The 15,330-nt window shown below is 37.7% G+C and overlaps 1 protein-coding gene across 3 annotated transcripts in view; it reads right to left on the bottom strand.

Moving 5' to 3' along the window:
• ANXA4 (annexin A4) overlaps positions 1 to 15,330 on the bottom strand; it is a 53,909-nt gene that overhangs the window by 31,173 nt on the left and 7,406 nt on the right. The window contains exons 1-2 of one of the 3 annotated variants that reach the window (XM_039852349.1): positions 12,743 to 12,835; positions 1,501 to 1,552 (exon numbers count right to left, since the gene is read on the bottom strand). The exons of 1 other annotated variant lie outside the window; for it this stretch is intronic. In XM_039852349.1, coding sequence (XP_039708283.1) covers positions 1,501 to 1,503 — 3 coding nt within the window. In that variant the 5' untranslated portion in view covers positions 1,504 to 1,552; positions 12,743 to 12,835. Of the gene's footprint in view, positions 1 to 1,500; positions 1,553 to 12,742; positions 12,836 to 15,330 lie in introns of those variants that run through there. One more of the 3 variants, XM_039852348.1, reaches the window with a different exon arrangement.

Below are 15,330 nucleotides of genomic sequence, written 5' to 3'. Positions count from 1 at the left end.
TTCTGTAGTGATGAAATGTTCTATCTTGATAGAGTAGTAGGTACATGTATTTGTCAAAACTTCTCTACCAATAACCTTAAGTGTCGTGCATTTCACTGGATGTAAATTAAACCTCTATAAAAAAATTTTTAAATACTTGAAAACAATAGCTTTTAAAACATGTTTTCTCTTTAGAATGAAACATGTAGACATTGTAGAGATTCACAATTTTTTTTCAAATTTAAGAAGAAAATTAAAACATCGACACTTCTACCATCTAGAGCAAATAATTTTAACAAGCTATGAAGTGTAATATAAACATGTTAGCAAAGCAAAGAATAGAGTAAATACATACTTAACTGCCATTTATGCTCTTATTACTTCTGTTTAAAAACTATTATATATGTAAGGTCTAAAATAAAATGATGGAAAGTAATTTGGAATTACAAAATTGTGACTATTTTGTGTTTTTTCCTTTCCTTTAAAAATGTCCTTTATCTGTCCAATTAGTAACAGTCATGATAGGAAAGATAAGAACAACTGAGGCAATATTCCTTGAGTGGAAAGCACATTAAATGGTCACTTGTTTACAATCATCACATGTAGGAAGGCTATGAGCTTGTTGAGGACAGGAAGAGTGTCCCATTAATTCTGAGTCCCCAGAGCCAAGTACCACATCTGGCACAAAGTAGGGGCACTGTAAACATCTCTGAATAAATGTTCTTCTTGTCCAGGGACAATCAATTAACAAGAAATGGATTTTAAATTAAAGCGTAAGAGATTTTAGGCAGATGTGAGTACGCCTTTGACTGGTAGGGATGATGAAGAAAATTCTAGAATGTCTAACGTAACAAAAAAAATCTAAGAGTACATTATATTTGTTCAGGATAGTTTACACATCTATCTTCCTAATGGAAGGCTTCTAGAACTGGCAGGATCTCTAGTTGCTCTCCAGGTATAAGATTCTACTTCTATTATTTCCTCCCAGAAGAGCAGGGATCAGAATCATCTGCCTATTCAGACACCTTATTTGGGTGGGAGAAGGAGAGCAGATGGCCAGCCTCAGGTAGAGCCATGTTTGCAGCTAAGAGGCTCAACTTCCACCTCAGCACTAAACTTTATGGGACTCTCAAAGGGATCTGATTTCTTGCCTTCTCAAGGATCAGATAACAGAGCTCTGAGGAGTCAGGTCACCAGGGAAAGCAGAAGGCAGATGACGAGTTCCTGTGGCTAGATACGCACTTCTTGATGAGTCTGCAACAATGAACATGTAGTGCTTCTGGAGAGAGAAAACTGCAACTTGTTTCTGTATCTGAGGATGTTAGAAGCATTCAAAGGATTCTCTTTGAATTAATTTTTAGGGTCAAATTACTCACCACCCTGAAAGAAATTTAAATTAAAAAAAAAGAAACTGCCTTATCATTTCCTCCTCCCTCCCCTCTGCTGAGTAAACAGTCCCTGAGTGGTATATCCTGTACCTGTCTGTGGTGGCACCAGGTAGGGAGAGGCACTCGCACTTACCATGACTGTGACACTGCGTCAAGATCAGAGTTCAGTCACACAAGCAGAAGTTCTGTGATAAAAGCAGAGAGGAAATGACTGTGATCAGGGAAGTGTCATTAAAATCATTAATCTGGAACACTTACAGTTTGTATGAAGTTAAACCATAGGGAAATAACACTTAATTTAATCAAAAGGTCATTTATTGATTAGCCAAAGGTACAAGGGCCAGGCTAATAATTAAAGAGCAACTGTTTGAACAGGCAAGCTTACTACACCAGCAAAATACTTTCAAAAATACATCCAATCACCAAATGTTCATAAAGCACCTCCACAACTGAGGAACGGTTCTAGATGATAGAGATAATATGGTGACTAAGACAAAGGATGTGCCTTCGAGGAGCTTACGGTCTGCCCAGAGAGATAGACAATAAAAAAACAAAAAAGTAAATAAGATAATTTCAAATACCAGTAAGATGGAAATACAACAAGATCATGGTATAGAACAAGGATCGGCACACTACAGCCCATGGGCCAAATGCCGTTCCTGTACAGTCTGCAAGGCGATAATGGTTTTTATATTTTCAATGATTGACAAAAAAAAAATCAGAGCAATATTTCATGATATGTAAAAATTATATGAAATTCAAACTTCAGTGTTCATAAATATTGACTTATTGGAGCAGTCACACTCACTTGTTTGCATGTCATCTATGGTGGCTTTCATGTTGTAACAGCAGAACTGAACAGTCGTGACAGAGACTGTGTGGTTCAGAAAACTGAAAATGTTTAATATCTGGCCCTTCACAGAAAACGTTTGCTGAACCCTGGGTGGGAGGATGATGTGATCGGGTTACTGGAAAGGAGCCGGCCTGGATGGGGCAATCAGGAAAGTCATCTCCAAGAAGATGACATCTGAGCTAAGACCTGAATGAGAAGGGTCCAGTCATTCAAAGTTCTGGAGGGGAACTGTTTCAGGCAGAGGGTGTAGTTAGTGCAAAGGCCCTTAGGCAGGAATAAACTTACCGTGTTTGAGGGATGGACTAAAGCATCAAGAACAAGGGCCAGAGTGGCATGAGCTGGGGATGGAGTAGGGCCAGGACTGTCTGTGGGGGCAGGAATGGGCGTCTCTTTCTCATTTGCCCAGAACGTGCTAGGGTAAGCCATTAGCAGCGCTTTTTGAGACTTTCATGGGCCTCAGCCACTCTGTTGTCTGGAGGCCCTGTTTCACATCTTATAAATTATCAAAATGTTCCCATATCCATCACTAATATGTGAGTTGGACTGAATTGCTGCTGATTGGTTGACAACCTGGCAGACACAGCTTTTAGGAACAAGGGTCCTCCCTTTGCTTCCATCTAGTTTTGGACTAAATGACAATGAGTGAGGAGGCAGGGAAAGGCGACACCTCCCACAAAAGCCAGCCTCGAGCACAAACACTTCCAGTGCTTTTGACCACTACAAGAAGTGGAAAGGCTGCTTGAGCAAAGCCTTCTGGAAATACTGAGAGTTATTATTCAATGGGCTCGAAATATTTTGCTAAAGGAAAATATGTATCATACTTGAAAACAGGGTGCTTTTAGTTAGACAATTTATTTTGAAACTTGGAGAGCACACAGCATAAACCCATTTATATAGAGACAGCTGTAGTATATTTATTATTTACTAGTACCGAACAAGTTTCTAAATAGATTAGAGAAATGAATGCAGAAAATGGTACTCTGTGGTTCTTTCATTAGATATGAGATAATCCATATAAAATTAATCCACTCAAATGCTTACTAGCACAATGTCTGGCACCCAGTAAGGTCTCAGTAACTTTTGGCAAGGATTGGGGAGGAGCAGAATTGTTGGAGGCCTCTTCTTAACTGCACAAAATGATCAGCCCCCAAAGGCTGAAAGGCCCTTCTCCTTGAAGCTCCCTGCAGGTCTTCTCACACTTCCCACCATTCTGCAGAGCCAAAGATTCTCTATGGGAATTCTCAGAAGGCCAGCCTACAACTCCATAAACTGAACAACTGTGAACAGTTGCCCAGTGGCTCAGACTTTGTTTAGAGTTTGAACAGCTCCTTTACTGCTCATGGGTGGGGCAAAATAATTAGCAACTGTGGCTCAGCTTTGACACCTGTAAAATGCAAATACACCAGGATTGGGTGTGGTTCAACTGACCCTAAAAGTATCAGGACTCTTCAAGATGAAAAGATGAAGGCTGAAGGGACCACATGTTTGCAGATGTCAAAAAAACCCTAAGGGTTAAGCTGTATGTGGGTGGGAAACTGCAACTTCTTTATAAGAGCAGCACTCGACAAGAAGGGCTCATGGGAGGACTCCTGAAGATTTTAAGACACAGCTTTAGAGCAACTGAAAGAAAGCTGGAAACTAAACATAAGAGATCTATCCCAAGAGCAGTTGCGTAAGGGAGTAAGTTGTAAATAAGTTCAACCTATTTCAAGTAAGATTACAAAAATCTGCAGAAATAATTTATGATGAATTCATAAAGAAAAATTAGGTATGTTGAGAACACATCCAGTTTTCCCGTTGAATGTCTAGAAGGGTAATTATTATACCATCCCACAAATTTCCCTATTGTATCACTGCCAGAAATTGACAAGCCAGGTGCTGACTCAAGTATAAAGTTTCTTACATCCTTATGGCAGGCTGCAGGTACGTGGAACAAGGGCCTCTCAGTTGAAGTACTATTTCAGTAGGCTATAGGCATGGAGGAAGCTGTGTGGCACATTCTTCCCACACCCCCAGAATTTGGAAAGCAGGCAAATTAGATTGTTCCCTGAGCATTAAACTAGGGAGATCAGCAAATAACCATCAAAACAAAAATACACAAACTCATTTCAAAGAGAAAGAATGGCTCCTGAGCCAAAGCCAACTTGCTGAAAAGTATTAGCCTATTTAAAGAAAAACTGGGTCCACTGGCAAAGCAAGCTCCACAAAAAAATCCTTGGAGAGGCTTACTCCCAAGTATTAGGATATCAAAGCTACCCTAAGGAAAGAGTGGCTTGGCTCCAGGACCCGATGGTCCAGGGTCAGATATTTCCCTACTGTAAAGATAAATTTTATCCATCTAAAACCCTCTGTTCTGTTTCCATGGTTGCCAAGCAACCTCTGGATTCGAATTTAGCTTCCCATGTAGACCTGTCTACAAAGTGCTAGAGCATGAGAATTTTTGTCTAAGTAACAATATTATTTCTTAATGTAATTAAATTAGCAGTGCGTATGTGTTCATGTGTGAGTGCACATGTGTGTATGTGTGTACGGTAAGCCTATATATAGAATCTGTCCCTAAGAGTTGAACCTTTTCTTGATGTACTGATGAATACAATTTCTCTAGTCCTGCTGGATGTGGCACTGTGATGAATTCACCCTGGTGCCAGAAGTTGTCCTTGAGATTCTCAACTTAACTTAGTGGCCTCCATTTAGATTCATAACATTGACCCACATGCCAGGACAGGCAACCTGAACCTTCACTATGAAGGAGACTGCTGCCCTTGTGGCACATTCTTACTGAATCCCTTTCTTCCCCAGAAGATCACATGTGAGTGAGTCATTCACCATTTTTCTTTGGTACATGGTTTCATTTTACATCCCACAGGATGACAAATTTAAACTTCTAGTCTGCGGATTTTTGGAGGGTGTGACTGGGCCCCACCCAAACACGAAGGCTTTCAAAACTGTCTATGAAATAGGAAAATGAAAGCAACCCTTTTTCCTTGGAACTTAGATTCTTCTAAGAGTAAAGGAAGTTTTGTTGCAGTGATGGGGTTTGAGTCCAGAGAAATAAACATTTTCAAACATTTAACTGCAGGCGAAGTGTGCTAAATGAATGCAGACAAATTTGGAAACCTGCCTCCTAAATAATCTTAGGAAATAATCTATTCCAACCAAGTCCTGGCAAGTAACTTATTGACAGAACTTTGTCCAAATTCTAGCCACTTATTCACAGCATTGTGAGGGAGAATAGTAATAATAATTTTGATCCACAAAATAGTTTAAAATACATATTTTACATATAATTGAAAATATCCCCACTCCTTCTCTAGCATTCCCAAATCAGGCTAGTCCCTTAAAGTTTTTACTCTCCTTTGTCTAAAAGGCAGGGGAAAGGAGGAAAGGAACATCCATTAAATAGTCTTCTACATTACCTTAATCTACTCAATAACCTTTGGAGCAATTAAGATTAGAAAGATTAAAAGCGTGTTGAGGTAGCCTTGATTGTTGAGAGAGATGGTAAAGTCTTGTACTCTTTGTTCAATGCTTGCCTTGCTTTATGTCTTTCTACTTTACTTAATACCTCAGTTTCCCCAGGCACAAGCTGCGGGTAGGGCACAACTCAAAACATATTCTAATAAACTACATGGAGCTACGCTAACCTTGTTTCTCTACATGCTGTATTCAGTTTGCCTAGCATAGTGCTTCAAATTTTCCCAAGTGATTTTCTTTTGTTATCTGATTGACTTCTGGTACAATCTGTGGACTGGAGGTCTCTGAAATTCTTGTTGGCTGGGTTGTTGTTGGTGGTAGTGTTTTTGAACTATTCTGTCTTTCAATTGCAAACTAATTGGATTCCCCTCCTCTAAGGCCAGTGACCACACAAACAAAAAAGCTGACATGCTGTTAACTCTGATTATTGCTCACAATCATGAGATTAACATGATAGTTTCACCAATATTTCACGTCCATTCATTCAACAAACATTATCTGAATGCCTGCTACTGGTCTAGGCACTAAAAGAAACACTTTAATTTCCACCTTTCTACCCTATGTAATATACCCTATATACCCCTGTCTGTTCAAGAGTAGCCTATCTTTAAAAATAAAAATCCTGGAGGCTGTTGGTGACTCCGTTGAACTTCCTTCCCATTGCAAGGACCCTCTACAACCTTTATGGATGGTCGTCTCCCAGCCTTTACTTAGCCTCCCTCTGGTCATGGGTCTCACTCCTCCATGGGACAGGCCTGGCCACTGCTAAATGGCTCAGTATCAGGAAAGCTGGTCTTGTATTTTGTTCTGTGCTCTGGAGCTTGTGTTAAAGGAGCTTAGAAATAATGACCCTATTTGATTGTTTTTCCTAGTGCTAGCCATGTTAAGATAATAACAATATTATCCAGTGTGCACCAGTAGGGACGGAGAGAAGGAATGCCAGAAATAGCTCCTGTAGCTTTTACTATGAACCAAAAACACTATGGGTTTTCATTGAAAGCTATGTTGTTGGCACAATTACGACATGTTTTCTCAAGTCCTAGATGGCAGCTACTTATGCTGTTAGCGGCAGTGCCCCTCTAGACTTAAAACACAACTATTCTCTTGATTTTCCAGAGTTGATTTTCCCCTATTTTAGATCAAAATGTTATGCTAACCATAGGCGAGAGAGCAATTCCAAAGCTGAGCTAGAACTATACGAAGAAAGGGGAAGTAGAAATAGGAGGGGTGGGGAAACGCCTGCTCCCTGAGAGCTCATTTCCTTCGGTGCTGGATGGTCAGGGTAGAGAAGACTTTAGAGAGTGCCCAGTCCACTCCTTCATTTTATAGGCAGGAAACAGCCCTGTCTGCAGGTAAGCGGTGGATCTGCCTTCTGGGTAATATGCATGGTAATAACTTGTTTTGTTTGCTCCTCTGTCTGAGGTCTGGCAGGTGCTGGCAGTGTGGGCAGCACAGGTTCCCACCAGCATGAGAGAATCTAGCCATCCTTCTGATGAGAAATGGCAGCAGGAAGGTCCAAATCTGGAGTTGGGATAGCCAACTTCACAGCCTGACTGCTAATTTCTCATGATGGCCATTCAGACAGGGAGGGCAGCCTCCTTCAAAGACCACACCATCCTTCCTTCATAACAAAGTGGCTGGAGCTCACGGTCCAAACACTTTTGGTTTAGAAACCTCTTATACACACTTCCTAGCTGTATGATTTGGGGTAAGTTCTTATCTCTCTGTACTTCAATTTTCTCATTGGTAACATGGAATTAACAATAATAGTTACTTTATAGAGTCGTTGCAAAGATTAATCAAGTTATTATATCATGTGAAGTATTTAGAAAAGTGTACACGTTATGTACTCAAGAAATGTTAGCTATCTTTTTATTATTCTTTTCTCCAAGTATCCACCACATCTTCATATTCTAGCATTACCTGTTTAGTGAGCTGTTTAAGGTGTGGGTCACCAACTCTACCCATATTAAAAACATCTGTAGTGTGCAAAGTTCAGGCTTTCATACCTACCAACATGTCAAACCAGATTTCCCTTACAGTTCTCTTGGCCATGAAGTCAATGAGGTTCTCTGTGTGTCCATCCTCTGACAAAATCATCATCCTCACAGTTGTCTGAATTCTAAGCACTTTCCCCGGTGCTCACCAGATTCCCACTCTGGGCCCCAACTTTCTCAGCCATGCCTTGCACACAGTGCACCACAAGGATCCTTGCTGAGTTTAACTGAACTAGCTGCTGCTGTGGCCACAGGGCTGATATTAATTGCCTTGGCTCCTTGGACCTCCTCGAAGCCTAGTCTCCAAGAAGGGCCCACTCCCCTTGCTTCTGAGCCCATGGTAGTCTCTAAAGAAACATTAGCATAATTTTGATTACTCCAGTCACACTGGGGTTTATTTTCCATTCACATAGGAGAATGTATTCTCTCCCTTGAGGTAGGCAGGGATTTCTTAGGACATAAAAAAAGCACTACCCGTAAAAGACAACATTGATAAATATATACTATTCTGAGTGAATGAAACCAAACAAAGTATCTATAACAAGCAAAGCTGATGTACACTGTTGCTTGGGGCCAGTGATTCTGGGTAGAGATGAGGCAGATGGGGAGCACAGAGACAGAACTTTGGAGAGTAATAGAAATGTTTCTTATCTCCATTAGGGTAGCGATATCGGATGTATACATTTGTCAAAACTCACTGAACTCACCTCACAACCATTAGAATGGCTACTATTAAACAAAACAAAACAAAACAAAACAAAACAAAACAAAACAAAATAACAAGTGTCGGTGGAGATGTGGAGAAACTGGAACCCTTGTATACTGCTTGTGGGAGTATAAAATGGTACAGCCACCATGGAAAACAGCATGGTTGTTCCTCCAAACATTAAAAATAGAATAATTACTATATGATCCAGCAATTCCACTTCTGGGTATATATTCTGGGTATATACACTTCCAGATACATATATATATAGTCTTTCAAAAGAATTGAAAGCAGGGACTCAGTGACATCTGTACATCCGTGTTCACAGCATCATAATTCACAAAAGCCAAAAGATAGAAGTAACCTACCTGTCAACTGATGAATTAATGGATAAACAAAATGCAGTACATACATACGATAAAATATTAGCCATAAGAAGGAAGGAAATTTGATACATGCTATAACATGGATAAACCTTAAAGACATGATGTTAAGTAAAATGAGCCAGACACAAAAGGACAAATACTGTATGATTCCACTTATATTAGGTACTTAGAGTAGCCAAACTCATAAGACAGAACATAGAATGGTAGTGCCAAGGGGTGGGAGAAGGGGTGAATAAAAAGTTATAGTTCAGCAGGTATAGAGTTTCAATTTTGTAAGATGAAAAGAGTTCTGTGGAAGAATGGTGGTGATAGTTGCAAAATCATGTAAATGTACTTAAATACAATTACATAACCCTTAAGAACTATACCCAGACTATAGGCTACCATATCCTGAGACCCAAATTCCAAGATTAACCAGTACTCTTGATATCTTCTCTTGTCTTAGCAATCAGAAGTCTTAGGGATGTAACAAGAGGAGCACCTTGTTATATCTAGCATCTGGTCTTTCTCATAATCTTTCCCAGAGAAACTAAAATCTACTCCATCTTTCTCTACAAAATCCTTACGATGCAGAAAAGAAACAGACAGATTGGCCAAATAAGAAACTAAAGTACAGTGGTCTCCCCTTATCCACAGTTTTGCTTTCCATGGCTTCAGGTACCCATGGTCATCCACAGTCCAAAAATATTAAATGGAAAGTTCCAGAAATAAAGAATTCAAAAGTTTTAAATTGCCTGCAGTTCTGGGTAGCATGATGAAATCTCGTACTGTCCTACTGTCCCAACGGCATGTGAATCATCCCTTTGTCCAGTGTATCCAGGCTGTATATGCTACTTGCCTGTTAGTAGCTATCTCAGTTATCAGAGAGGGTGGGGAGAGAGAGAGAGAGAGAGAGACCATGTTCACATACCTTTTATCACAGTATGTTATATTGCTATAATTGTTCTATTTTATTATTAGTCATTGTTGTGCATCTCTCTCTGTACTTAATTTACAAATTAAACTTTATCACATGTATGTATGTATAGGAAAAAAACATAGTATATATCAGGTTCGGTACTATCCACAGTTTCAAGCATCCACTGGGAGTATTGGAACTTACCCTCCACAGATCTGTGGGGACTATTGTATAGGAGGGAAGGGATTTGCAGGGTCAGGGAGAAAGCCAGACTCACAGCCAGGCTTCCTGTTGTCCTGCTAGATCTTATTTGCCTGTAGGCAGGAAAACAGGTATTATGTGCCCGGTCTTTTCCATACCAACATCACCTTTCTGTTTGCCCACGAGGGAAGAAAACTCTTCCCAGATGAACAAGAAAAGCAGCAGAGTTTTCCTTCACAGATTTGCACTGGGTCAGCCTCGGAGATCTGGAAGTGAGCAGAGAATCAACACTGCTCTCAAGTGTTCCACTTTATTCTGACTCCTCCCATGCCCTGAAAATACTCTGGTTTTGTGGACAACTCCCCCTCCCCCTGGATCAGCTACTCCTTCAGTGGGCCAGAGCAGGGTTCTATTTACAAATCTTTCCAGAATTCAAGCTGACTCTGGCAGAATAATACAAAAACAGAACTGTTAAAAATCTTCCACAGGGGATTTCTGATTTACATAGGGAACTTGCTATTTCTGATGCAGCCTCTCCCAATTTTTTTATTAAAAATCTCATGAAGGCAAGGGGAGGAAAATAAGAAAGTCATGATCAAACTGAAAAGACTAGAACTAATGAAATGTCAAAGCTGAGAGGAAGTGAAACTAAGTAAAGGCAGATGGGAGAGAGATGGATGTAGAGGAAAGGGAGAGGGAGAGAGAGCGAAATGGGTTATACCTCTCCATGGGGATTGATCCAGAAAACCCCACCCCAGCCTACCACCTGAGTTGAGGAACTGTGAGGTGGACCTATTACTGACTCTACTTACCCTTAAACCAGCCAACAGGTGTTGGGGTGAACACTGAGATGGCAGAGTGGATACAGGGAGAGAAGACCAATAAGAACCCTGTTCTTATCTGTCCTATTGCCAGGAGCTTTCATATGTCCAACTGCACTTGGGTCACATCTGGCCTCTTCTTTTGAATCACAAACTACAGGCTGCAATATCTTGAGACCAAAATTCCAAGGTCGACCAATACGATGGAACAGATAATAACTGGGAAGTACTATACATATATATAAATAAATTGTATTATTATTATTGTTTAGCTCAGAAGACCAGGCATTGGGGGTAGGAAAAGATGGCACCGTGGAGAAGCAGAGAGGAACAAAGAGAAAACTAGCTTGAAACTGGGCGTTGGACCAGGCACTGTACAAACAATTTTCTCTCCTGCTTAAAGCTGATGCCAACACAAAGAGGTACACAGGGTGGGACTAAGGTGTTCTGTTCACTTTGTCCTTTAATAGACGCAGTCTCTTTACCAGCGCTGTACAGTGCGGTAGCCACAAGCCACATGTGGTTTACTGAGCAATCAAAATGTGGCAGGTGCAATTGAGAACCTGAATGTTTTATTTTGTTTAATTTTAATTAAATTTAAAATTTAAAACTGAAGCAGTAGAAAATATTTTTTCATAACACACAACTTTAATGTTTTGGTTGGGCTACATTTTACTTCACTCATTGCATTGTGTAGTGCACATGTCAGGCACGTTGCATTTTTTTGAGTGTTACACCTAATCACATCACCAATTTAGTTGATGTCAACAGGTTTATTCACTTTGAATATTTTTCTTTGCATCGATGCAACATTTTTAATGTATATATTTGAATATGTTTTACAGACATTCAAGTTAAGTGATTACCTATGTAAATTGGGTACTTGTAATTAAATTTCAATGCTTATTATTTTTTAGTTTAAAAAATAAGTATAGACACATTTAAAAAATTTAAAACCAATGCATGTCACTGATGTGGAATAAGAGAGACTGAATTGGCATAAGAGTTAGTAAGTTAACTTAGATGCAGTTGAAAAGTGTTATGCTTTTAGTTTAAAAGTCAAATTCTAAAAAAGATGAACCAGTTTTTTCAATGGGGATGCAAATATTAAAGGAAAATCATTTTTTGGTACTCAATTCAGATATCAGAAAATTTTTAAGTATGTCTGAAATAATTTGAGCATGTTAGCCTACATGAAAACTAAATTTTATGAAACCTAAACACATAACAAGTATTTCTGATAAAAATTTAGTATTTGAATTCAGATGTTCTGTCAAACTACACACCAAGTTGTTAAGACTTAGTATGAAAAGAAGACTTTAAAATATCTCATTAGTAACTTTTTATATTGATCACATGTTGAAATGATAATTTTGGGTCTACTGGATAAAATAATTTCTATTATTAAAGTTAATTTCACCTGTCTTTACTTTTTAAATGTGACTACTAGATAATTCAAACTTACATTTGTAGCTCACTTTGTATTTCTATTGCATAGCACTGCTCCAGACATCTCACCTTGTTTAATAATTATTACAGCTATTATTGAGCACTTACTTTATTGCATCAGTTACTGTTTTGAACACTTTACATAAATAATCAGGTTATCATTTTTAGTTTCACAAAAAACATGTTTATCTTCTTAGTGCCTTCATTTACCATTTGTTAAAAAAAGAAAAAAGAAAACACGCTATAACAAAATACTAGAGAATAAGAGAAAAAAGACAAAGCCATAGAATATTTAAAGGAAAAGCCTATCCCTGAAAATAAGTCATTTAATTATTCAGAAGAAACAGTTAGGAAACTATTGGGCATCTTCATTATTTGGTAGAATAACATAACATTCTAAATAGGAGAAAAATGACCAGCATAATAATATCAATAAATCCTTTGAGACTAAAGATTTCGGTTTAAATATTCTATACTCAGCACATCAAGGTCAAGATTAATTTTCTATGATCATCCTTTTCCTCTCTCTATTTAATTAAATGGCAAAAGATTTTAGGTTTTAAAACACATGTGTATTTAAGAGAACTTACCAAATCATATCCAAATATCATTCTTTTCATTACTGTTTGGTTTCAACTAAATTTTTTTTTCCCATAAAAATAGAATGCTCCAACATGAATCTTTCTAAAAGAAATGGAGACTACCTGCAGAAATCATGGAAAATTTTATATTAACACCTCAAGAAATCACAGAAATGATAAAACCAGAAAATGATAGTTTTTAAAAATAATTTTTATTTATTTTTAATATTAAGGATAATAAATATACATGGCAGAAAAGCTATTGTCTAGTTTAATTTCTATTTTAGCAGCCTCGGGATTTTACGATGGTAACAATTAAGTGTGGACTCTGGACAGTTAGTGCTAAGTTTACTCCTCATCTTAACTTCTCCTTCCCTCTAGTTGTTATTATTTAAGTTGCCTGGATGATCTGATAAACTTCTTTCCCAAACCGAGCAGTGGAACACGGGTAGAGACAGAATTTCCACTGTAATGCTGGAAATTATGGATCTGTCTACTGCCTACAAACGGAAAAGATGAACTTTCGCAGAATTTTAGAGACTATAAGGTCTTTAGCAACCATCTATTTTCCCCTTTCATTTTATTGTGTAAATTATTAAATCAACTTTAAGCACTGAAAAGGACATTTTAAAACAATGTAAACTTACCATTTATTTCATTTTGTTTGTTCCAATCTTTTAACACGGTTGTGATCACAGTATGTAAATAATTTTGTGTTCTACTTTCTCCTCTTAATTTTCCATATTCCATGCAATCACCATATTTATCATTTTAGTAATTTTATACTCTTCCATCATAATGATATAATTTATTTAATATCCTTACTATCTGTTCAGATTTTTTTATACTATGACAACAGTCTTTGTAGTAATTACCTTTGTAGATATTTTATTCTTTTTTTGACCTATTCCTTGTGATATCTGATGATTATGAATATTTCCAGGTGTCCTCCAAATTTATAAGGATATCCAAAACCCAGACAGCCATAAGCATGCTTGCTTGCTTTATTTATTCATGATTTAATATTTAGGTATAATATTGAACACTATTATTGGTTTAACTTGCTTTTTCAAATTAACAGTAATAGTGAATCTTTCTCTTTTTTTCCTACTTGTAACTTTTTTTGTGAATGATCTGTTTGCATTTTTTGCTCATTTTTAAGATCTTGGTGCTTTACTAAGATTTATAGAAATTATGCATATATTATAAAATTTAATTTTATACCTAAAATTTATTAAGTATTTTTCTAATTTAATGTTCTCTTTTTAGTACAGTAAATATTTGGAAGAAAAATTTTAAATCATACTTACCCAATTTTTCCTTTGTACTCTTCCCTCTTATTACTCTAACAGTTAGAAAAAATCTTTTTTGGTGAAATGTTGATCATTGTTGAGCGGGGTGATGAACAGGCATACGGGGGTTCATTTTGTTATTCTCTACTTGGGAGTATGTTGGAAAATGTCCATAATAAAAACTTTTTAAAAAAATCTCTTTCCCATTGCTACAATAGTGAACTTAATTTCTACTACTTTTTCTCCCACCCCTTTCATGTTCCAGTTGAGGACACTCTTGCCCCAGGAGGTTAAAGTAACTCTTTTACTACCTGACTCATCTTGTTTCCCACCTAGTAAACTTAGCCACTACCTCTTCTTTTTTAGGCACTGCAAAAACACCCCAGGCAGGGCTATTTAGAAGTGCTAGAATTCAATTAAAGAAGGTTTTGCTAGAAGATCCCAATAGCTGGGGCTTCACTGGTACAGAATTACTCGCACCTGCCCCACCAATAAGACACAGTGAGACCAAAGGTGTGCTGATAAATTTAACACTGCCTCTCCGAGAAAAGAAAACCCTGATTCATAGCCATTTCTTTGGTGTAAATATTTCCAACATGACTGCTTTCAAGTTACCACAGTAATGTCACTGAACCTGGAGTTAGGAATAGACAGGCAGGAGTACACTACTTTATAGTATTTCCCCTACACAGACATAACAGACATAAGTAACCTCAAGAACATATATATAATAGCAAATGGGAGTCAAATAATTAGGAAGTAATGAGTTAAATGTAATATTTATAAATATTTACATCTTAATTTATTTACTCCTAAATTCATATAATTTAATTTTAAATAATAGCTATATTTAACAATCAGCTGACAAAAACCCTGAAAATGTAACAATTGGCTCTATTGGGCTGATACAAGAATGCAAAGGATGCTCCAGCATACCACTGGGAGACAGAACAGTAAAGAAAGCATAATTTAACTAGTAAAATCCACATAACAAAATTTACCATTTTAACCATTTTTAAAATGTACAATTCAGTGGCACTAATTGCATTTAAAATGTCATACGATAGACATGGACTATAGACTAGTAGTTACCAGAGGGTACAGGGTGGGGAAGGAGGGAATGAACAATTTAAAGGGGTCAAATATATAGAAAGGGGTAGGGAGGGTGGAAGTGGGTAAAGGGGATCCAAATAGATGGTAGCTGAAGGAAGCTTCTTTTACGTTAGTAAAATACATAATAGAATATACAGATGTCAAATTATAATGTATACCTGAAAATTATATAATTGTATTAACCAATGTTAC

This window comes from Pteropus medius, unplaced genomic scaffold (assembly GCF_902729225.1).
Source record: "Pteropus medius unplaced genomic scaffold, Ma_sr-lr_union100, whole genome shotgun sequence".
In the NCBI taxonomy this organism is placed as follows: Eukaryota; Metazoa; Chordata; class Mammalia; order Chiroptera; family Pteropodidae; genus Pteropus; species Pteropus medius.
Note: the sequence above shows the minus strand (reverse complement) of the source record. Positions and strands in the feature narration are given on the sequence as shown.